The sequence below is a fragment of the Atta colombica genome, unplaced genomic scaffold (genome assembly GCF_001594045.1).
Source record: "Atta colombica isolate Treedump-2 unplaced genomic scaffold, Acol1.0 scaffold96, whole genome shotgun sequence".
Classification (NCBI taxonomy): Eukaryota; Metazoa; Arthropoda; class Insecta; order Hymenoptera; family Formicidae; genus Atta; species Atta colombica.
Genome location: NW_017259590.1, coordinates 1,149,633 through 1,174,387, shown reverse-complemented (window position 1 = coordinate 1,174,387; position 24,755 = coordinate 1,149,633). Strand labels below are relative to the sequence as shown.

At 32.0% G+C, this 24,755-nt stretch overlaps 3 protein-coding genes across 3 annotated transcripts; 2 read left to right on the top strand and 1 right to left on the bottom strand.

Annotated features, from left to right (window-relative positions):
* The first annotated feature begins 234 nt into the window (after positions 1-234).
* On the top strand, positions 235-1,934 carry LOC108693675 (28S ribosomal protein S5, mitochondrial-like). Its single transcript, XM_018202731.1, has 3 exons — positions 235-461; positions 545-744; positions 1,342-1,934. The coding sequence occupies exons 1-3, from the start codon at positions 284-286 to the stop codon at positions 1,726-1,728; spliced, it is 765 nt and encodes a 254-aa protein (XP_018058220.1). The 5' UTR covers positions 235-283; the 3' UTR covers positions 1,729-1,934.
* Positions 1,935-2,675: 741 nt separating this feature from the next.
* LOC108693718 (RRP12-like protein) lies at positions 2,676-7,499 on the top strand. The gene is made up of 5 exons (XM_018202807.1): positions 2,676-6,189; positions 6,459-6,644; positions 6,726-6,839; positions 7,129-7,288; positions 7,388-7,499. Exons 1-5 carry the CDS (start codon positions 2,805-2,807, stop codon positions 7,482-7,484), a joined length of 3,942 nt encoding a protein of 1,313 aa, XP_018058296.1. The 5' UTR covers positions 2,676-2,804; the 3' UTR covers positions 7,485-7,499.
* Positions 7,309-24,496, bottom strand: LOC108693719. The gene is made up of 24 exons (XM_018202808.1): positions 24,424-24,496; positions 21,756-24,249; positions 20,965-21,643; positions 20,705-20,805; positions 18,157-18,569; positions 17,530-17,975; positions 16,957-17,135; positions 16,467-16,867; positions 15,960-16,137; positions 15,668-15,879; positions 15,118-15,299; positions 14,904-15,031; positions 14,483-14,617; positions 13,480-13,620; positions 12,944-13,070; positions 11,826-12,388; positions 11,278-11,661; positions 10,726-11,122; positions 10,087-10,421; positions 8,873-9,744; positions 8,413-8,546; positions 8,151-8,329; positions 7,650-7,915; positions 7,309-7,499 (listed from the first exon to the last, which is right to left on the bottom strand). The coding sequence occupies exons 2-23, from the start codon at positions 24,192-24,194 to the stop codon at positions 7,652-7,654; spliced, it is 8,889 nt and encodes a 2,962-aa protein (XP_018058297.1). The 5' UTR covers positions 24,195-24,249; positions 24,424-24,496; the 3' UTR covers positions 7,309-7,499; positions 7,650-7,651.
* Positions 24,497-24,755: the final 259 nt, after the last annotated feature.

Below are 24,755 nucleotides of genomic sequence, written 5' to 3'. Positions count from 1 at the left end.
TATATATAAATATATAAGTTGAACTATTAATATTCATCCTGTATATATACATATATAATACTCTTATCAACTTTCTTTTTGACACACACACACACACGCGCGCGCGCGCGCATACACATCTAATTCTATATGTATGCACACATGTGTACATATACATACATGGACGCGTACACATACACATCTAATTCTAGTGATGTCTAGATCATAAATGATGCATCTGTCTTTTTCAGATACCTTTGATGGCTTTGATACTTGGGTACTGGAAAGCAAAATAGTAAATCATATGACTGGTAATTTAGGGCGCAAGAGCAGGATCAGTATATTTGCCATAACTGGAAATGGAAATGGTGTGGCTGGATTTGCACTAACGAAAGCACCTGTACAGAAAGCAGCGATAAAAATGGCTAAGAATAAGGCGGGTCAAAGATTGATGTATATTTCTAGATGCAAGGAGCATACTGGTAAAAAATAATATGGTTATGTGAAACTTGTATTTCATTTATCCTTCCTTTCTAATGTCACGTTATGTGTGACTTTGTTTCAGTATTACATGATTTTGTTACACAATTTGGAACCACAAAGATATATGTAAAGAAAATGCATGAAGGATACGGACTTGTCTGCCATCGTGCGATAAAAGCATGTTGCGAAGCGATTGGTATAAAAGATATGTATGCCAAAATAGAAGGTTCTATAAATTTACAGCATATTATAAAAGCTTTCTTTATTGGTTTATTGCAACAGGTATGTATCTCACAGGGTATCAAATCTCTTGATTCAATGATGCCAGAGTTTGCAGATTATTGTAATTCATAGCTAGTACTAATGTTTCATGAATCTTGCCGCTCACTTTATCAGTAAGGAATGTGCTGATAATGAGCTGCTCTTTTGGAAAATCTCCTTTATGTAAATGCTGTTTATATAAAAGAATATATACTGAGAAGAGGGAGGAGGGAGGGGGGGGGGATAAAGTAAATGGGCGCTTCCTCTTAATATATCATCAAACGCATTTTCTCTTTAATTTGTTAGATAGATATATCAGAAGTTGTCAATCTCAAAGCGAGCAGATTATTTTTATATTTAAAAACTTTTTCATAATCTTTAAATTATGAATAATTAATGAATTTCAAATTTATTTAATCAGATGAAAATGTACAAACGTGTACATATGACACAACTTAGTCCTTACATATTGTTAATTTTAAATGGAGTTTATTGATTTTTCATTAATTATGTGTTACAAAATGCATGATGAGCGAAAAGCCATTTATCAAAAAAAGTCTGTTGTCATTGTATATCCTAAATTAATCCGACAATCAACAAGAAATTTTTTTTTTACAGAAATCGTATCAACAACTAGCGGACGAAAAACGATTGCACGTAGTTGAGTTTAAATCAGAAAACGGAAATTATCCAGAAGTAATCGCTTCGCCATCGAAAGTTAGAAAGTCAGAAGAAGTGAAGTCGCATGAGATTCTCGATTTTACTCAATATGTTTTGGGTGGCAAAGTAATATTGCAAAAAAAGAAATATCCTCCATTTTATACTAAACATCCATTGTACAAAACAAAATTGGTAAAATTGGAACGATTGAGGAACTTTGATGAAACGAGGATAAAATTAATGGCAGAATACGGAGCATTGCATAGTTTTCTGACTGAAAAGTATCCGGAGGCAAAGCTGCGTCCTAAGCCAAAGCGAAGCGAGAGCAATGAAACGGAAGAATAGAGAATGTATCTGATTGTTATGTTCTGTGTATGAATGCTTAAAATAAAGCCTTTATAAGATTATGTTCTTATATTGAAGTATGCACATTTAAATATTCAGATTTTTACTTCAACGGTGCATGCTTCGTTTATGAGTTTATGTGTGAAAGATTAAAAATAAATGTATGATAATTTTTAAATAAATTTTAAATGGCTGCAGGAAAAACAGCTTTACAATTGTTACCCCCGATACAATAGATTTTTAAGCCTTAAGCCATAAGGAATCACAATCAATTATTCTCCTCCCCATTATTTGATTGTAATTAGTCAATTTCTTAAGGCTTAAAACATCATTGTAGATCTGGACTTATTCGTTTGCAGTATTTCGTGGGAGAGTTCTGACAGCGCACAATTGGTTAATTAAAATAAAATATTCTCATTGGTAAAACAGTGAAAAGTTACTAGGTACTGGCCAATGTGAGCGAATTCAGGCTGGCGTCCCATGAGCAGAAATTTACAGCGAAACGGAACAGCGCGACTAATCACAATTCTGCTTTTTTTTTGCGATTGTGATTGGTCTAGTTCCGTTGTAAGTTTCCGCTTATTGGACGCCAGCCTGAATCGCTTTAGTACAGTTTCGTGCAATATGAACCTTAAGTCTGTTTTCTGTGGCTGAATTAGGCTGAACTAGGCTGTGATCAAAGTCTTGTTACAAATGCTTTAAAGTATTTGATGGACCAATTAGAAAAAAGAATTTTACAAACTAACCAATTAAAAAACACTTCAAAACGTTTGTAGCTTTGCGTTGACCGCACTCCTAGTGTACACTTTTGGAACTTAAAGTGAGATAGATATATGTTTGATATTTGTTTAAAGGGAGAAAGAGTGTTCTAGAAGAGTAGTCTAGTGCAGGAATAAAAATAGATCTTTTGAAGTAGTATGTTCATGCAGCATGCGGTTATGCGCATGTGGAAACATGTGTGACACTGATAGGTTAGGTAGCGATTTGTTTGATTGCACGTGGACAGTCTCTTCGCAAATTTGAAAAGTTGGAAATAGATCCAAGTGAGAGAACGAAAAGCAGGATAGAAGGAAGAGATGGGCAAGTTAGCGCCTCGTTTAGCAAGTAGAAAGAACGCGAAGCGATGGGCGAAAGGCCAGAGTTCGAGTTCCAACCCAGTTACCACGAAACATCGCGAGCAAGCAACTGGCATGTTTTTCAAAAATTTTTCCGGCACGCCAGGCATCACGAAGGAGGATCTATGGAAGCACGACGCTATCCAAGGTATTCAGCCACAATTCGCCAAGCTCGACATAGATGAGGATCAGCTCGAGGAAAGTTCCGTATACGAGACAGCTAATACATACGACACGTTCGCCACTAATTACAGCAATTGTTCCAACCTTTCATTCGACAAGTTCCTTAGTCATTTTCAATCGAGCTCAATTGTACACAAGGAGATGCTAGCAGTGCTGGCAGCCGTAACCGAGATTATCAAGCAGAACGGTGGCAACGAAAGCTCGACAGAATACTTTGCTGCATTAATGAGTACTTTGGAGGCAGTGGAGGATGACACCTCTGTAGCAGCTACGCTGTCTCTACTCGGAATGTGTCTGAGAACGGTACCCAAAAATGTATTAAATTTGCAGTTTGGCCCGACGAGTCAGGCTCTTCTTCGGATTCTACAACAATATGTCGATAGTGAGAACCATCTCATTCTGCGACATTGCATAGGCTGTCTTTCAGTGTTATTGAGAGCGCAGGAAATTGCAGTTTGGGTGAATTCCTCGACAATGCAAGTACTGGACGCTATGTTGTCATTTATCACTCACGTCAAGCCGAAGGTACGCAAGTCTGCCCAGCATGGGATATGTGCCATTTTGAAGGATAGCGACATAATGAAGAGTGAGAAGCCACCGACTCATCATCCAGCTGCAGAAAAAGTCGCGAAGCATTGTCTCAAGCAACTTAACGATTGCAAGCAAGGATCGTCGCTAGAGATAACCACTATACTGCATGTTCTTATATTGTTGAAGGATATAACGCATCAGCTACCAGAATCACGTGTAAAGACGATCTGTGAACGTCTGCTGGAGATCATGACTTTGAACAATGTATTGATAACGTCGTGCTGCTTACAAACCTTGCATGGGTTATTTGTCATGAGGCCGTCGGAAGCAACATTACCTTTCTCGCGAAATGCAAATATCATTAAAGCCCTTTATGACTATCAACCATCTATGAATGACACACAGCCAACTTTAGCGTGGTTGGCTGTCATGCAGGAGGCTCACTGCAATCTGGTGATGCACCTGACCTTATCAAGAGTCTCTTCCGACGTCTTTTCGACATTCTATTACGTTATACCGGAAATGTTCAACAGGTGCGTTGAGCTCTTGCTATCAAATAAGATAGAGATCATCAATGGTGCGTCACACACTGTCAAAATCATTCTGCAGGAGTGCGTAGCGCCTCTTTGCGAAAATGAGGAGCGAATAGGCAAGTACGAACCCATTGTGAGGCGCGTAGTCGAGATAATGCACAAGACTCTGAGCTATCAATATATCGGTGCCTGGCGTCATGTTCTTCATCTTATAGCCGTGCTCTTCCAAGTTATCGGCAAGCTGAAGCTCCAGGAACTCGGCAACATTGTCAAGACCCTGGGAAATTTGCGAGATTCCCACGATTTTGCACATAACCGTGACGCGGAGTACGCCATTGGAGCAGCGATCCGAGCTATGGGACCTCGAGTAGTGTTAGACATCCTCCCTCTTCGAATTGACGAAAATACGATCAATCTCAAACGGAGTTGGATGATTCCGCTATTGAAAGACTGCATAACTAGTGGTACCATTGCCTTTTTCAAGGATGTCCTATTGCCACTCGCTCTACGGTGTGAGGAGAAAGCTAAGGGATCTCTCGCAGATAGGAAGATGTATGAGTGCTTAGTAACGCAAATCTGGTCAATTTTGCCGAGTCTGTGCAATGACGCAAGTGACGTAAAGGATAACTTTAAATTTATTGCCAAGTTGTTAGGTGCAGCTATCAGCGACCGGAGAGACCTGAGACCATCTGCGATGGCGGCTTTGAGAAAACTGATCAGCAAAGCGACCGAACAGGACAACACTGATGATATCGCTGAACTCACTCGCTTTGCCAAGAATTATCTGCCGATTCTTTTCAATCTGTATACGACAAAACCAAACGGCACGGACGAGGAAGGAGCGCGTCTCGCTGCATTCGACACGATGAAGATTTACATGACGATCGTGAGCAGCGATTTAGCAAACGAGCTGTTCGATCGTGCGCAAAGCAAGCTCGAAGAGCCCGGTGCGGATGACTTCTTCAAAGAAAGCGTTTACGATCTGATGAGAGCGTTGATTGGCTATACGGATGTTGACAGATTGAGCAAGTACTATGATAGATGCGTGCCGGTCCTCAAGGATGATACCAAACGGAAAGAGCAGAAGAAAGCTTATCGTTTCCTTGAGGAGATATGCGGTAGCGAAAGAGAGGTTTGCAAACAGTTTCTGCACCAACAGCGACGTCAAATTCAAAACACACTGATATCGTCGGCAATTAGCGTGATAAAGACGAGCAGAGGAGCGCGTCTGCGATGTCTGGCGCATCTCGTCAGAATACATCCGCAGCTCGAGAAGACCAAGTTCCTCGAGGCCATCGTGCCGGAAGCTGTGCTCTGTGTTAAAGATATCAACGAGAGGTGTCGTGAGGCAGCATATCAGCTGCTCAATATAATTGCTGAAAGATTTCTCAATAATTCTGAATATCTCAAGGACTACGTGGATATGCTAATGGTAGGCTTGGGCGGTGAACAAACATACGTTAGCGCTAGTCTCCTTGCTCTCGCGTCCATCACTTATCATCATAATGGCTTTCTGGGTACGGACATCGTCAGTGAGATCTTGGCACATGCTTGCACAATTCTCACGAGTCCCACGAGAGAGATAGTCGAGTCCGCGTTGTCCTACGTGAAGGTATACATCAACGTGACACCATCTGTCGTGATGGCACCAACATTGTCACGGATAGTCAACGCCTTGTCGGGAATGAGCGAAGATTGTAAGCGTCACTTTCGACAAAAAGTACGAGACATCTTTACTAAAGTGATAAGGAAGTATGGCATAGGATCAATATCGAGTATGGTACCAACTTCGGACGTCATCCTGCACAAGAGACTGAAAAATATCAGTAAGATAGAGAATGCAAAGAAGAAAAAACGAGAACTCGAAAGAACAAAGAAGTTACAAGAACGGAATAGCGACGAGGAATTTGACGCCAAAAGGAGACCTAAAAGTGTACAGGAGATATTGGCTGACAGCGATGAGGAGTTTGAAATCATGGAAAACGAACTAGAAAAGAAGAGAAACAAAAAAAGAACGCCGAGAAAGGACACTTGGATTCAGGAGAGTGAAGATAATATAGTCGATCTTGCAGATCCCGCAGCTGCTAGAAACATTACAAGTTGGTCACTCAATTTTTTTTCTTTGAACTCGTTTTTCTTTGATTGAAAGAAGTCAAATTTTTAAAATTTTTAAAATTTTAATTTGTCGATTAAGAGTTGATTTTGAATTTCCATATACAATATATTGTCTCTATATCCTTTGTTTGGCAACACTAGAAAACAAAATTAGACAGACAAAACTAGAAAGAAATCAAGAATAAAACTTATTTAAAAACTCCTAATTAATGTTAATATCTTGCTGTAATCAATTTCGTCTTGTACGCTTTAGCTACACAACCAGGTGTACCGAATCCGAAGATTCCAATAAGGAAAATAAAGGATCGTGGCTTTGCGACTGCACCCGATGGTCGTCTCATTATTAGGGATGATAATGAGAGGGATAGCGATATAGAAGAAAGGAATAAGAAGAAGAGAAAGACTTCTTTCCTTCAGAGTGATTCAGAAGATGATTACGGTAAATGTTTTGTAATAATTATTTTGTTTAGACATAGAAAAAAGTTTATGTACTGAGAGATAATATTTCTATTTTCTCTAGTCGAGGATGACATTTCGGTAGTGACCGCAAAGACTGCTGGCAAAAAACGTAAATGTAGCGAGAGTGCGGTGGACGTGATGAGCTTGAAGAGTCAGTCAACGTCGAAATATCAAGGTAAATTTACAAATTTTTTCATTAAAGAAAAGTGTCTTTTTTTTTATTTTGTACAAGTAAAAATCTTTAAAGACAATTGTAAAAAATTTAAGACGATATGTTTGACAAATGTGATATATGAAAAATTTATTGAACTCGCGATTAAGCGATTTCTATAATAGCGTCGGTAATTACAATTAATATTGTAATGATAATAGAAAACATATCCTTATAATGATTATTGTAATAAATGATTTGTTACGCCAGCTAATAATATTTTGTATCTTTTTGCATTTCTTCTTAATTTCAGCTGGAGGCTCAGGTATTCATCGATCGTTAAAAATGAGAAAAGTAGACAGTGAACCCGGTTCCGAGTATCGTGCGATAAAAGCTAGAGGAGATATTAAGAAAAAGGGTAAACCAGACCCCTATGCATATGTACCCTTGACGAGGTCGATATTGAATAGAAGGTCAATAATAAATATTTTAATTCATCTGTTGTATATTATCTGTTATATATTTTACATTTTCCATTTATTGATATATTAAATTGAATTCGCATTTTACAGAAAGAAGAAGAAGAACGCGGGAAAATTCCAGAGCATTGTTTCTGGAGCGAGAAAGGGTGCCCGCACAGGTATGCGGAATAAACGAAGGAAGCGTTAAATACGGATAACCGTCCTAATTGTTAATCATAATATTATTTAACTATATATATCATAATTATATATTATGTAATTAATTATTATTATCAAATATATTTAAACGTAATTATGCTCAATGGCTTTATTTAGATATATATATGTGAACACATCGAAAGGATTAATATACCTTTAATCGTAATCCTTTGCCATTGTTGTTCTTAATGCTCCAATTATACACAAAGGACACAGAATTTCTGGTTCAGGTGTGCGAGATAATATATTTCCTAAATACTGCGACGTACATGGAAGAATCAAAGATGGAGATGTTAGTAATTCTGTTTCCAACGACGGGATAATGTCTGCTTCGTATTGAGAGATTGGAAAGTGATGTCCGCAAGTAAATATCATATTATCTTCTTTCGTTGTAAGCAAGTAATTTACAGCATCCGAGTCCTGTTTTAATTTAACGTTAAAAAGTTAAGTAAAATATGATGCAAATTTAACCTATGCATATGTACCCTTTCCATTCAACTATTGAATATCAATATAATTATTGTAATAAGCTCTCTCTCTCTCTCGCTCATTCACTCACTCACTCACTCACTCACTCACTCACTCACTCACTCACTCACTCACTCACTCACTCACTCACTCACTCACACAGATTATCATCTTAGAAAAATGTTACCTTGATATGTGCAAATAATTTGGAATCTTCCATTTCGGAAAGTATTGTATTGACGGTTCCTTCCATCATTTCTTCTGGATTATTATTTCCATTTACACCTGGATATCCATTTAAAGGTGCTCCGTAACTATCCGCCGTTAAAGAGGAGAAAATTTTAATATATTCCGGCATAATGTCATCTGAAATATAACAATTTCATTATTATGCTAATCTATTATATTTCAAAAGTAATTTGAAAGATAAAAAATATCAAGCTAACAACCTTCATCGATATGTTGCATTAACAATGATAATACTTGAAGACAGAATTTAATTGAGAATAAATTATTCGCGCACCAATCCTTTTCTTCATCGCCGTATTTACTTATATTTAAATATCTTTCTATCACATCCTCACTGTGAAAACGATAATGAATTAAAAATATGAAGATGTTCGTTATTGATTTGTCTCATCTCATTTTAATTGATACCATTAGGGATTCCCAAACTGTCTATTTTTTCTGCAGTTTAGATCACAATTTTATAGTACATAATAAATTGCATATTTTACATTTTCTGGCTCTATTTTAGGAAGATGCTTAATATTACAATTAAATAATTCGAATTTTTGACGAGTCTTGGAATCCCTCTGCATCTTTAAATATATCACATTCCAAACAAGATATTTAATAACAAAAACATAAACTATTTAAGGTATAAAATTACAGTAAGGTGTTATTTACCAAAAAAGTAATAATCCAAGAGGATAATAAATGATATGTATATGTTCGAGAAAAATATTCTCCAAACACTGTATCGGTAATTTGTGCTCAATCCAAAAACTAATTGCACTTTGCAATATTTCACATTTCACAGTATTTGATTCATTATTGATACTTTTCAAATAAAACCTTAATGCTTTCATTGTTTCATTAATTATGTAATTCTTTTGAGAATGAGAGGACATTTTGTCCGACAATATAGTCTTCTCTTTATTTTCATCGTACCGATTGTCATTGACGATTAACATTGATTTCGTATAAATCGAACGAGTTGTATTTTGCACAGAATTACAAGTGACGTTTTTATGTTGCAAAAGCAAATCGTTTTCATTAAAAATAAAATCTTTAATCCATTTCTGTTCATCTTCGTTAGAGTTATATTCGATGTTGGAGTGATCTGCATTAACGTTCGAGGAATTATCCTTTTTTCGAGTTTTGTATAATTCTTCTAAACCACCTTGACAGTCGAAAGAATTTAATTCTTGTGCTAATGTTTGCAAATTATTCAATGATCTACTTGTGGAAATTTTCGTCCAGCTTTGAGCAACGCTGTTTTCTAAGGATTCTATGAGATTCTTCTCCGCTTGTGTATTAAATAATTCAGTATTTTTTTTTATATTTCGGGATGATACAGAATCTCTCATCACATCTACATGATTTTGTGAATTAATTTGAATTGTGGATTCTGTTGTTTTATGTGAAATTTCCGAATAATTTTTGGACTGAAGATTCAATTTATGTAACATCTTCAACTGATAAGTGAAAGCAGCCAAAACATTATTTTCTAATGTTGCTATTTTAGAACAAGCTTGATAATTCTCTAATTCAATACACTGCAACAGAAAAAGATCTTTCTTAATTTTAATAATAATTGTGTTATATTTTGTTTTAAATTGAAATTCAAATATTCAATTTAATATATTTGACTACAAAATTTATGTTGCATATCATTTTGCAAAAAAAAAAACTTTATTCTCACGTTGCATTCTTCTCAATAGAAGAAATGAATACAAATTTATTTTTATTTAAAACATTCTTCGAAGGAAGAAACATAATTTACGCAAGATATTAATTTGACCATAATAATTGATTGAGTAAAATAATGTTTTCTTTTTTTCTTCTAATTGTTATGTCACACTTTTCTTATTAATAATCAGATAAAGCAATGAATTAACCTTTTTCATAATATTGGCGGAGTTATATAAACTGTAGAAATATTCCAAAACATAATGAAGCGTTAATTCTCCAGGTGATTTTTCGATAACGCTTAAAGGATAGACAAGTCCAGCGAGAGAAAATACATCATTAGAACGATAAGATATCACTGGCATAGAAATACCAGGTACTTGACTAGGAACGTCCAAAGCTACGTGCAACGCATTAGGGAGTCGTACTATTCGCTTCGAAGATTTTAGTAATACGAGTTTATCATCGGCATCTCGTGCATCTTTCGCAGGAATGCGACCCAATTGCGCTCTACTATTATTGCCCCAAGCTAATACCGTACCTCCTAAAGAAATTGTATAATTTTTATAGTGCAACATTTGTTTCTTTTCAAAAACCGTATATTTATTAAAAATCATGTACTGTATATTGTGTAAGAGAAAAGAGAGAGAATATAAAAAGTTAGAATATAAAAAGATTCAATTACATATATAATTACATGTATGTGTGTTTTAAATAGATAGGAATATCATATCAAATAATTAAATTAGATTAAATTTAAGAAATTCAAAACGAATTATGTGACAAATGTCTTGGCATTAAGATAAATAATTTAATTAGCGAATATGTATATCTTGCTTCTTTGTAACCTGATTGTATCGTGACTGTATAATCATATCCACAAGCAACGCCAACAGCATTAATTACAGGATTGGTTCTCTCAGTATTTATGCCAGCATTTTCTACGTATATCATATACGACGAATCACTGATATTCCCATTGTTCTCAGGCACATTTCCATTATTTGCCAGTGAATAATTCGATTTGGTGTCAGTGTCCAAGTCCCGTTGATTTTGTATTCTTTTAAAATCATTATGTCTAGGAGGTATTTGTGCAAAAATACAGGCTGAATTATAATACAAAGGCGTCGGAATTAATACTTCTCGTCGCGTGCCGTTACCTATTTGACCATCCAGATTACGGCCCCATGTATATAAAGAGCCATCTTTTGTTATTAATGCATTATGATGACAGCCAACTGATATCTGCATAAATGCACACAAATTACATTACAAAGTATGCACGATTCTTTTCTAATGTCACGAACATAATGTTCTTTATGCGTTTAATTTAAAGATACATAAATTGTCATATTTATTAAACCAAGCATATAAATTTCAAGTTCCCTTATATTACGAACCTGATTAATTTGACCTTTCACTAAACTTGTGTCAACAACACATGGTTTTAAATGTGTTTGACTTTCCTCAATCAAATCAAAGTTGAAGTCTTTCAAATGTGCGTTTTTAGTCTCGAATTTCTTTTGCGTTTCTATATCAAAAGTTTCCGTGTGAGAAGACTTAGTTTGTACACCATCTTTCTTATTCAAAACTTCTTTTATTTTTCCGTTTAGATTTGTAGCATCACTTGGTATTTTCTCCAATTCTCCCAGAGCCTTATTCCTTTTTTCATTAGCATCTTGTTGCTCCAATATACGAGTCTTCTTTTGCGCTTGTGCTTGCAATCTGAGAACTTGAGGACTCGCACCCCATATATATAATTTGTTCGTATTACTGACAGCTAGCTGCAAACATAGAACATAATACATGTATAAAATCACTGTTGTTATGATGTTAAAAATATAGATTTGTTATGAAAAGCAACGAGCAATTTTAATGATTGTAACATCATGTTGCATAAAAAATATAACATATATAAAACACAAATTATGTGTGTTTACTGACTTACATTATGAAAGTATCCAGTACTTATAAGCGTTATCCTGTCGGGTAACGATACTTTTATCGGAACAGAACTTTTGATATTATCACCTGTTCCTAATTGACCAAGAATATTACATCCGAAAGCATATAAAACACCATCTATTGATAGTGCCAAAGTATGCGCATATCCAGCGCTGATACAACACACAACTACGCCAAGCAGAGCTTTGACCAAAGATGGTGTAGCTTTTTCGTCGGTATTGCCGTGGCCCAGTTGGCCGTGAACACCCCAACCCCATGTGAATATTCTACCATCTGCAGTTAGTGCTACAGAATGATATTGTCCAGCTACTGCATCAACAATAATTTCTTGTGCCAACGAAGTAACTAATTCTGGACTTGAACATTGCAACACCTTGCCAAGTCCTAACTGACCAAATTGATTAGCTCCCCAAGCATAGATTCCATTGTTAGTAACTGCCAGAGTATGGCAATGCCCACATGATACACTAAAAACTTCAATCTTCATACTTTTGAAGAAGCATATGGCATGAGGTGTCCCATATCGCAAAACGCTAGAGCCAGTACCTATATAATAGTTATTAATAATATGTATGAGCAAATTATCATAAAGAAATTTAACATGACTAACAAAGGGGAATCCAAAGTCAACAAATATACCGCTAATAAGATGCAAGAACATGTTTCAATCTTCTATCATCTTCAATCTCCACAATACACGAATGAAAATTTTTATATGAAAAATATAACAAAGCTACTATAAAATTGAAAAAGTATAATCAATATTATATGTATATATAAATTCACAGAACTAATACATTTAAATATAAGAGAATACAAAGTATACTTATATGTAGAAAAAAATTTTTTTTATAAAACATGTTTCCTCGTACTCTTCAGAGATTGAGGACAATTGAAAATGAAATTTTATGTATGAGTTTTATATTCGAAAGAATCATTTGTATCTTTATCTTATATTAGCTTATATTTATAAATTTATCTTTTTTTTAAATATACATAACATTACATGTATTTTGAGATGCTACTATTATATTTATTTTATATTTTATAGCATTTATATATGTAATGAGACGTTTTTAAACAATCTGCAAATATACGTACCTAAACAACCTTGCACTGAACTTCCCCAAGTATAGATATTACCATTTCTAACAAGTGCAACATGAGAAAATCCAGTACTTAACGATCTTCTCTTAAAATCAACATGCATAATCATTTCCGAGTATTCCTGTTGAGATCAAAGTATAAAATTGTAATTATATCTGACTGTTATAATCCTTTCTCATTCCAACAAATTCGAATATCCAAATCAGATACATAACATTTTGTACCATGTTTTATCGTCATGCAATTTGATACAAACATGATTTCGAACTTTACAAGAAATTTTATAACAAATGTTTAGAGTAGACAATACTAACATCGTAATATTGAAAATAAAATTCCTAAAGATTTTGAAACGATGTTTCGAAATATAGAACAAGAAATTAACAAAATTCTTCAAAATCTTTATAAGCTTCAAATTCTGTGATCTTTTAATAAAAGATTTTTATTAAGTAAGACTACAGCTTTTCTAGAGTAGAATTTTTTTCTTTGTTAAATATATAGAATGTAAATAATTAAAGATTCAGAATTACCTTGCTGAACTCCGGCAATTGTACGTCATACAAAAAAGTGAATTTGGAATTAGGATTTAATAATCGTTTCTTATGAATAAGAGTCAACAATACTAGTATAAATGTTTCTATTATCTCTTCCACGAGAGTATCAGACTGATCCTGTAAAATATTTTTATCATTAATAAAAATATTTTGAAATCACTTTTAACACATGTTCTTTTTACCACGAATTTTCTCTGCGTGTGATTTGGAAAATCTTTTCTTCACGAGAAAGTTACAAAAACAAGTTAATTTCTTCGAGCAATTAACTTTAGGCAATTAACTTTAGCAATTAAGGAAATTGAATAAGAAATAAGGAATTTCTAGTGAATTAAGTTTCTCAATAGAGAAAATAGATTCTCTAATTATTTTAAAAAGAAATAATAATCAAAGCTTATGTAGAAAATCTAATTGGCTAAGAATTTGTAGTTAAAAAAAACATCTGATTGTTCAAAACAATCTGCACAATATTCCAAAATTCACTTGATTTTCTCTTATTAAAATCTTTATTTCTAGTACTTTTTATTTGTCTGTATTATTTTTTAAAATTCAAATATAATAAAATATCTTAGTAATAAAAGATCAAATTAAAAAAAAACTTGTTTAAATAGCATATATTTGATTCTGGTAAAAAAACACATTCTTTCATATATTAGTAATTTAAAAAATTTATACTTATGAAAATTTCTCATTATTCTAAATAGCTCAGATAATTTAAATACTAATCATTCATATTATGCACGAATCTTAACATTAGAATCACAGCTCTACCATTTTTTACTCATTCGATAATTTTTCTTTTCCAGTTAATTTGCATTTGTATGTGTAGCTTTAAATTTTTATGACTTTTCATAAATAATCATGTTTAATTATTTTTATGGTGACAACTCTCTCATAAAAAGCTAGATTTACCGTGATTAGATTAATTTAGACCCGCGGTTCTAGTGTTAAGAACATCCCATATTAGAAACTCAATACTTACAATATTATCCGTAGAATCTATAGAATCACATTGATTAGATCGTAAATCGTATGATAGCATTTTATGACGTGCTTTACATTGTATTAATCTAGGCCGTAATACTGAATTGGTTGGATCGTACAATGTTACTAATCTCTGTGGAACATTTCAAGTTGTTAAACAATAATACTCAAACAATAATCTAAGGCTATTTTGAGTCCATGAAATGTATCAAATATTAATTCATAATTCACATTTGGTTAATTTGATCGAGATAATTTTTCTTTGATTTTTGCAAATTCTATAAACGTAAAGAGAAAATAACTTGATATTTATATTTTTCTCTCAGACATATAACTCATTTATTAATAATTTAATTTACGATGCAAACATCTCTATAACTTTGCCAAGTGAATTTAAATGAAATATTAAGATTTCTCACCTGAAGTACAAAGATATGAGAATCTCGCAGATTATTACGTACAAATAATATGTGAGATCTAGCTAAATCGTAATTCAATAACATTGATTGCATTAAATCAGATTCACTCAAACATATGAGTAAACCATCTAAAATAAATACATATATTAAATCCTACATATTATGTATGCATGTATACACGTATGTGTATATATGAAATATGCATATATATTACATGACTTTGAATGAATGTCGTTTGTGCCAAATATTTGTATCGCCTTTATGAGAATGTCTAACATTTGACTGTATAAACTCCTTTGTGTAGCCAAGTGGTGTAATACCTCCCAAAGATAAGTTTGACCAGCTATATTAATAGCTAATAATTCATCGTAAAATGTATTTGTAGATAAAAAGTATCTAAAAATGGAAACTTTCGGGTAAAATAGAATTTTATATGATACATACATGTATATTATATAAACATATATGCGCGAACACTATTTTTATATTTTTTTAATAATCTTTTAAGACTTATATTTTATATTTGAATCTCTAGATAAAAAAATGAAAACCAGAAAAGAAAACAAGAATCTTTAAATCGTTGAAAGTATATCGAAATTGCATATAAAGAGGCAGCTATCGTAAGAGGAAATTATTCAAAGTTATTATTTCGAAATTTGAAAATCATTAAAATTGTTGTTAATAAATATGTATAGATATTTAATTGAAGATGCCTCATAATACAGGAAATATAATATATTTAATAAAAGTAAGATGTGACTTACAAGAATTCTTTATAAATTGCTTTAGATTGTTCCGACCAAATCCTCAGTGTCATTTCAATAAAAGAAAGTACACACAAATTAGATAAATGTATCCTTGTTGCAATAGGCATTTCAGTAACAAGAGGTGTAAGTAAACAATGAGTTAGACAACTCAGTAATTCTGATGTATGGCCTACTGATGCAAACTTTAATACGCTCTTCAATAATTTACACTGAAATAAAAATGTTGATAAGATAAAAACATATAGGAAAGAAACATAGATGGATAGAGAGAAATTCAGATCTTAGCTACCTTAGACATTTTATATGAAGCTACTGCGCGTGAGAATTCTTTATTTGACAGGAATAAATCGCCAACATATTCCAGCAAGTGTTGTCCATTCCATCCAAAAATCATTGCTAATTTTCCCGCTTCTTGCAACTCGTTTCTCTTCAATACTAATTCCATAAAGATCGAAAGAAGAGATTTTCTAAAGTAAAACAATAGTTCAATAATTATAATGCATAACAGCAAAAAATTACACAAGTATTTAAAAATTAATTAGTATTAGAATTATAATATCTCAGAGAAATATAAGCAAGTTCAAGAAATAATGTAATATATTTGTTTTCTTGATTTTTAAAAATAAAAGTAACTAAATAACATTTTGCGTGCTGCACATCAAAATTGCCAACATTGAAAAAAAATATTAAAAAATAGATCTTTGTTGAATAACAAGATCTATTATTATAATTTTGTTTCTTAGTTTGTTTTGTTGAACCCTCTTGTGTTTTCATAAATGATAAATTTTAAACTGACCTTAATACAACTTCGTATACACAGCGGTTTGTCACAATTATACATGTATCCAAACTAAATGGTTCGATCTTAATATCTTTCACATTCCTTGGTAAGGTACATTTATTTTCGATTTCTTCACAAATTTTTCTCGGTATTATATTATTGAATTGTGTTACTTTGTATACCGCGCGTATTACTTCCTTACTATTTTTAAAAGAAAATGTTCCGATAATAGACTCGGGATTAAACTGATAGTCTTTGTTTACATGAGTCTCGGACAATTGATCAGATATTATATATATTACATGTTGATTAATATCGGTAATAAAAAATAATCTATGTGCTAATAAAACAGTTTCGCATGACTTAAACACTTTGTGCATTGACAAAGGTACCACAGTTAGATTTGGACCATGTACCTAAAATAAAGAAATTTTCATATTAGAAGTCTAGAATATATTAAGGGTTTGGGAATTAACTGAGGAAAAATATTACAAAGAGATCTCACTGTGATATAATTAGTGACAGGATGATAGCATGTATACAATTGTCGATTTTCTCTGTCATATTGCAAAGATAGAAAAGTATCTTTTGATATTGATTCTGGACTAACAAAACCTAATTTGCATTGTGATATTTCCGAATTAACAGGAATTCCATTATCATTTTCTTTGTTACTTGCAGCATCTGTGATATCAATACATATAATAACTGTTTTTTTATGAATCTTTTAGTAATAGTAATGATGACAAGATAAATATACAATCGAAATATATTTATCACTTGTATAAGCCTTTCTTTATATGATCATGTTTATTCCAGATTAAAAGATGTATGTAATTGTATATTTTTTCCGCATAAATAGATAATAAAAAAAAACGTATATAAATATTTATTTTTCATCATAAATATTTATTTTTAAAGCACGAATTAATAATGAAAATTTTCTCATTTGTTAAAAATATGGAATATCGTTTAAACATTAATAAAAAAATAATAATAATATAAGTGTTCCATCATTTTTCCTGAGAAGCATTTAATATTATTTTGAACGTTTTTCTATATATTCTTGTATACCTACCATGACATTGTAAACTCTCCTTTAATGTTTGATTTTTAGTATCAATTATCTTCTGTTTAAGAGTAGCCAATTTTTCAACAGAGAGCTGTTTAAGTTCTTTTAATTTAGATTTATTAGGAACGGAATCTTCATTATTATGACTAGCACCACTTAAATTTAGTTCATTACAAGGTCTTTCGTTTTCAACATTATGTAAAAAATTAAAAGACATATGTTCCAAAGATAAACGCCATTGCTGTTGAAATTTACTTGTTATCAAAAGAGATACAATCTCATTGTATTCATTTTCACAAATATGTAGACTGCTTATACTTTCATTAATGTATGTTATGCCTAGTTGTTGTCCATTTGAAAGATTTATAAATATAATTGCTCCACATTCCGTTCCTATAATGCCTACGTCTTCAGATATTTTTGTATTCCTCCACCAAGTAATAGCTATTGGTCTAAAAATGGTATAATTTTTAAGAAATCTTGTATAGATACAATTAGAAAATTATATTTATAAGATAAAGAATAATAAGAATAAAAAATAGTCTGCAGAAGAAAATAAAGCAGCAGCTATAGCAGAAGACAATGTAAACTTTACAATTACTGTCTATTCACAAAAATTATTAATAAAATTACCTGAAATGAGAAATTTGTGAATTTACAAAAGATATATATGTTGCATCGTCAGTCTTCCATTTTTTGTCAATGATGCAATTTTCACCAACTAAAGTTAAAGCAGGCAATATGTATAACGAACCATCTAAAGTTACACACAATAACCAAGTACCACTTGAATCAAAGCAAAAAGCAGCTATTTGTTTATGTAGCCCTTGAAACCACGGTATTTTTTTAACAACAGGTAGGCAAGAAGATTCCCTTTTATAATAAAGAATAATTTCAGCATTGTTGGTTGCTAATGCAAAAAATAATTTTCTTTCAAGTTTGCACTGTACACTATGCTGTATCTCGGTAGTTTTAATTAAACACTGCAGCTTGAATAAATTCTCGCCCATTGTTATTGTCTCAGGATCCATCATGAACGGTATCTTCTAAAATAATGAATACATACATTTCATATGACACACATACAAGTGTAATTTATAAAAATATAATCTTTCAATAGAATTATGCAATAGAATTAATTGATAACGCATAAGATAAATAATAATATAACACTATTTCATTCTGTCAAATATTTACATCATTAAGCTTATTTGCTATAAGATTTTTATGAGATGAAATACATGCATAATCTATGCATGCATTTATGACATGTATTATTAATTATCGTTGCTGTCAGATTTTAGAGAAGATATATACGTGTATGTGTATACTTGTGCTTCATACATTATACGCAACGCTTTTTTGTATCACTGTGTTGTTACTTTCCAAACTGTCAAAATATCACATAATTTCAAGGTTATATTTCAAGGAAACGTCAATGACAACGTTGAACAGCGGTCAAAAACTACAACACATCGGCTGTATTCAGAAGATATAAACGTTGTTACTTTTTCGGATCATCCAATTATAATTTTAGATCTAGAAGAATACATCAATAGCAGTGAACGTTTAGTCAGCTATTGAGTTACTACACAGATGTTTGTTTTAAGGGCTACTGCAGCAATGAGAAATAGGAAAATATATCTTAACGGAGTGAAATCAGCGAAATGAAACCACAAACGTTCCGATATTCCTCATCTCATGGGAGCACATTTTAACTGGCATTGGCTGAAACCGGCCTTAAACCTGCTTAAAATGAGAGTACCCAAAGGAGAGTAATCAAAGTGTAGTACACATTCATATTTCCAGCAGAACATATTTCCACTACACACTTCATACTACACACACACACACACACACACGCGCGCGCGCGCGCGCATCACTTCATACCAAATTAGTACATATACACATATTCACACCAGATTCATAAATATATAAAAAGGATATACAAAACATATATGTATAATTTTTTTAATGGAATTATATTTTTTTACGTAATAAGGTTCCTTTAATTATTTTGTATATAAAAATAAGATAGAGATAAAACCAATAGTTTACAAAATATTTTCTACTTTATTCTGACACATATTAACATGAAATATTAAATATCTCGTAACTATTTTTTCTATAATCGTATCTTAATTTTTGAACAGAATGGCATGAATCAATTGATGTAAAAAAAATTAATATAAGTTATTAAAAAAAATATTCAGGCCAAATGGATAATTTTTTAAACAAGTATAAAATTATATACAAGATTTTACATACATATGCTTAAAATCTTAATATATTTAATATTTGTATATTATTGTTTCGTTTTTTGTGTACTCATCTATATACAAAACCATGATGCTATCATCTAACTAGAAATAGTAAATCAATTCTGCTTACATAATATTTCTCTCTTATTTACTATACAATTGCTCGTATGTGTGTGTGTATATATATGTATGTTACACATATATAAGCCAAATCTCTTATTTTAAATCAAATTAAAAACTGAAGGCACCCGTTTTAAAACATACATTTTCTAACCTTTTGCATCCCTGAGTTATATTCCGGCCTTATGCTATACGACACTTTTATACTGTTAATTAATAATTTTACATCATAAATAAATAATATACATTATTTTCATACGATACATACAAAGAGATGTTCATTTATCATAATTGTAAATAATTATTTGTAGACATCACATTGAGGTCGATTCTACATCAAGGCCTGTTAATATAAGATATCGTTCTTGCAAGCGCTTCATGTGTGATGTTAGATATGCGTTTTCTATGTATAAATCCTTCACCAAAATGTCAGCACTTGCTAATTTATCAGCCTATGGGATAAAAATAATGATAAATTTTTATTTTATTAGATCATTATATTAAAGCTTATCATTTTAACTTTAATCACTCTGTGTAATATTTCAAAATTGATATGTACCTTTTTTAATACTCATTAATTTTAGAAAGATGATTCATCTACATATGTACATGTATGTACACACAGATGAATTATTTTTTAATGTATATAACACAATTTTTATCCACCATTTGTATTCTTTTATTCCAATTTCGTAATTAGTGATATACATAGAATGTGATTAACAACTTATTTGGAAAAAGTGGAACAACATAAAACCATTTATAAATTAATGCATAATTATGAATTTCTTTTGTCGTACCTGATCAACAGTTGTTTGAACTTGTATGTGAAGTCTTTCTTGAGTATTACGGAGAAGGCACTGTAACTCACATACTTCCGTTTGGTGCTGCACCATAATACCTGTAATATAGCAAATTGCAATAATTTTGTCCTTAAATTAAAAAGATTTAAAAAGATAAATCTTAAAAACACAAGATAAATTTTAAAAAAGAGTATACATGTTTTTCATACAAACACAATTTTGAATATGTATTAAATTACTTTATCATAATAACTTACGTTGTAATAATCTTTCAATATACTGCCGCTGCTGTTTAATATAACGTTGCAGATGACGTTTCTTGCGTTCTTGTGCGTAAAGTTTCATTTTTAAGTTCTGAAAAATGTTTAGATCGATGCAATCTACTTGCTGTTGAACATTATTCTCGGAACATGTGCAATTAGTTTCTTTCATTGCATTATGTATCAATTTAAATTCTGAATCGCATTTATCTTCCTCTTTCATTGCGAACATAGTTTTATCAGCAATATGTGAACTATTATGATATATCTTTTGATCTTTATTTATACCTTTTGTTACTTTCATAGAGCAGTCGGTATTATATAGATTATGACCGTCTATGTGATCCTCTTGTTTCAACAATTTATTAAGATTATTGGATAATGGAAATTCTGCTGAAGTATGACATGCTTGATTGTTTGTGCCATATAAATCCGTATTCGCGAATATTTCGTTGGTTGATAGAATACTGGACATACTGGAAGATTTACAGTGTGACGAATCTGACAATGTTACTAAAGAAATTTCGTCTGGTACTTGTACATAGGAATCATTTGTAATTGGTTGTTCTATCAGTCTTAACTTTTCACGGAGGTCTCCAATTTCTAGATTCTTCTGAGAAATGTCATTTTCAGTTTTTATTTTCCATTTTTCAAATTCTTCTTCGAGATCTATATACTGAGACATTAAAATATAAAAATGTTTTTATCAGTAAAATAATATGAGTATGCATGTATGTGTATTTCGAAAACAAAAACAAGCTTAAATGCAAACACAGATTTTATCTTACCTGTTGCTCCAAATTAAACTTTTCTTCTATAGGAGACAATCGTCCATTATTTTTTGATTTATCCGAAGGACTAATTAATTCTTCATATTCTGTTATTTTATTAATAAGCTCGGCAAGTTTGTCGTCACTTATTTTTTGTTCTTGCTCAAAAAGCTGTCTTTCTTCTTCTAATTTGGCAGCCCAATAATCCTCACATTCTTCGTATTCCGTTTTTAATAAATCTAAACTTCGTTCGAGTTCTTGACAACGTTCAGTCAATTGTTTCTTCTCTATCTCTAATGATTCTGTGTTTGTTATCACAATTCTTGAAATATTTTCGACTTCAGTAACGTTCGGAAAATTATTTTTCTCCTTGTTGGCTTTGCATTGATCCATAGGATATTCTTCTTTTCGCGGTGGGTAATCTCTAAGACTCATTGCCTTATTTTGTGTTAGATTTTTTGCATCTTGACCAATGAAATTATTTAAATCTTCTGCACTATTTGTTGTACGTTTCATAGAAGGTTGCTTTGGTATTTTCGAAACGACTAAATCTCGCAAAGATTCGTTAGCTCGTTCCTCACATTCCATTTCAAGCTCAGATGCTATACTTTTCCCGAAGTCTTGTGCGGGACAACGTAGTGCAAAGTCCGATCGCAGGCAAGTAAGCAATTTCGACACACTAGCTTTCAAAGAACATTTCTCTGGTAGGCATTTTGCACTTGTTGATAATATATTTTCCAAATCTTTTATAATTATATCTCTTTTGTATTCCATTGTATCAGAATTAGATATATCAGTCTGACTTTCCATTGGTATTTCAAAGTCATCACATGATGCTTTACCACTGATCTGCCGATCCACTTCAAATTCTTGTGTCATATGGTTTTCATCTCGATTCTCATCTAATTGTAAATCATATGCCAAAGATGATGGTGTCTTATATGTCGTATCTTTGCCATAACATTTCGAATTTTCCAATTCCGCACAAAGTTCGTCGTTTTGATCTCGTAAGAGCGTCACTTCTGATTGTAACTGTTTAATACGATCAACGAAAAAATTAACTTGTTCCTGTTGCTTGGCTTCTATGCTTTGTATCTCATCCTGCTCTGCATCTAACACTTTTATTTGAGTTAACAAATCATTATTAGATTGCCGTAACTTTTCAATTTGGCTAAGAAGAGTTTTATTCTCTGCTTCGAGCATTTGATTCTCTTGCAAGATATGTACGATTTTATTTTTCATATCATGATTATCTTTTTGTAGTGCCTGTAACTGATCATCTTTTGATTTTAGAGTCGCGGCATCCATCTCCCGTTCAATATTCAGTTGATCTGATAATTCTTTCGTGATTTCAGCATAACGTTGTTCGCTCTGTCTCTGTAAATCTTTTTTCGTTTTTTCCAACTGAACATGATATTCATCAATCTCTTGTGCTAATAAATTCGCCCGTTCATTGGCTTCTAACATGTCAATCCGCATTTTTTCTCTTTCCACTTTCATGTTGTCTATTATAGCAGTTAAATTGCGTTGCTCATCCTGATGGGTAATCATCATTTCTCGTAATAAACTAATATGAGTCTGAATGGTATTACTATCTAATGATTCATTTAAATTCTTGAGTTCATCGCATATGATATTTGTTATTTCTGCAAGACTTGTATCCAAAGCATCAAGATCTCCACTGGATGATAGTGTAGCTATATTAGAAACACCAGCAATTTTGCCCTCCTTATCCGAATCTTTGTTAGTTTGTGTTGAATCAATTTCACAAGACACACATGTATTAAAATCTAATGTGTTTACATCATAGTTTACAATACTGCTATGAGATGCGGTATTCTCTCGTAAAATCTTAATATTTTTTCTCTTTTGAAATATAATTACAAACTCATCAAAACTTATCAATCCATCACAATTGCGATCAAGACTTTCAAAGATAGATTCTGTTATTTGTTTAGGGAGTTCTGGAATTTCTAAACAACTCGATATAAACTGTATCGTTGCAGGTTCTGCATTTTCACTTAAATAAACCTTAACTTTCTCCCATAAGCGTATCAGTTTGCTCTCGTCCATTGTAACATTAGCTTTCATATCTTGAAGATGAACTCTCGAAGTACTTGTGACCAATGGTAAAGTTTGATTTTTCTCGATATCTCGATTGCATATATTTAAATTATGATATGGTTGTATAATATGCTGTTTATCGATTATTGAACCTTGGAATTTTTTCAACAAGAGTAATAAACCATCTCGGAATTCTTGAAAGGATATTGTTTGTTTATTTGGATGATGTTTGCAAATGCACAATTTCAATTCCTCAATCAATTCATCAAGATGTAATTTATTGCAAATAGAAAACAAATCATTCTCATTGAGTTCATCCTCTCCTTTTGTCAAACAGCTTTCAAATACAGCAAAAAGTTGTTGTTCATAAAGGTCATTGCCATGCTCAGCCATGTTTTTCTTTCATGATTTCCTAATTAATTAATGCTAATTTCTCCATAACATATATCTGCAAAAAATAACAGGAATCTTGTTCATTATAATAGATAGTATTTCATATTACATATATTAAAATATATGGCTCCAAATTACTTTTTTGCATATGTATAATAAAACTAATAAATAAATATGTATAATAAAACTAATATTATCAGTACCTAATAATTATTTCTATCAAACATACCTAATGAAACTCGTGTGATTAAAGACAAAATAATCACATAAAACTGCTGCTTATGTATCTACGTACACACTGAAATACAAACAATGTTTATTTATTTTTTGTATTAACAGTCAAAATGTGACACACACACACACACACACACACACACACACACACACACATACACACACATTTATCCTGTTCTCTTATACAACATAATTTCAATTTAATGAAGGACTGTATCATATTGTATCAAATTATAATTCACTTCGATCATGATAAACTGTTAAGAGAATCTTCAATGTTGAGAATCTTCGATCTTGAGATGGTATAAATTTAAAAAAAAAAATATA

Bases quoted from the DNA above. Each gene is read 5' to 3' on its own strand.
- LOC108693675 (XM_018202731.1), top strand. From the start codon at position 284: ATGACTGGTAATTTAGGGCGCAAGAGCAGGATCAGTATATTTGCCATA. The intron at 462-544 runs GTAAAAAATAAT...ACTTTGTTTCAG, and splicing joins TAGATGCAAGGAGCATACTG to TATTACATGATTTTGTTACA. The intron at 745-1,341 runs GTATGTATCTCA...TTTTTTTTACAG, and splicing joins TTATTGGTTTATTGCAACAG to AAATCGTATCAACAACTAGC.
- LOC108693718 (XM_018202807.1), top strand. From the start codon at position 2,805: ATGGGCAAGTTAGCGCCTCGTTTAGCAAGTAGAAAGAACGCGAAGCGA. The intron at 6,840-7,128 runs GTAAATTTACAA...TCTTAATTTCAG, and splicing joins GTCAACGTCGAAATATCAAG to CTGGAGGCTCAGGTATTCAT. The intron at 7,289-7,387 runs GTCAATAATAAA...CGCATTTTACAG, and splicing joins AGGTCGATATTGAATAGAAG to AAAGAAGAAGAAGAACGCGG.
- LOC108693719 (XM_018202808.1), bottom strand. From the start codon at position 24,194: ATGGCTGAGCATGGCAATGACCTTTATGAACAACAACTTTTTGCTGTA. The intron at 21,644-21,755 runs GTAAGATAAAAT...TTAATGTCTCAG, and splicing joins AGTTTAATTTGGAGCAACAG to TATATAGATCTCGAAGAAGA. The intron at 15,880-15,959 runs GTAGCTAAGATC...TTTTTATTTCAG, and splicing joins CTTCATATAAAATGTCTAAG to TGTAAATTATTGAAGAGCGT.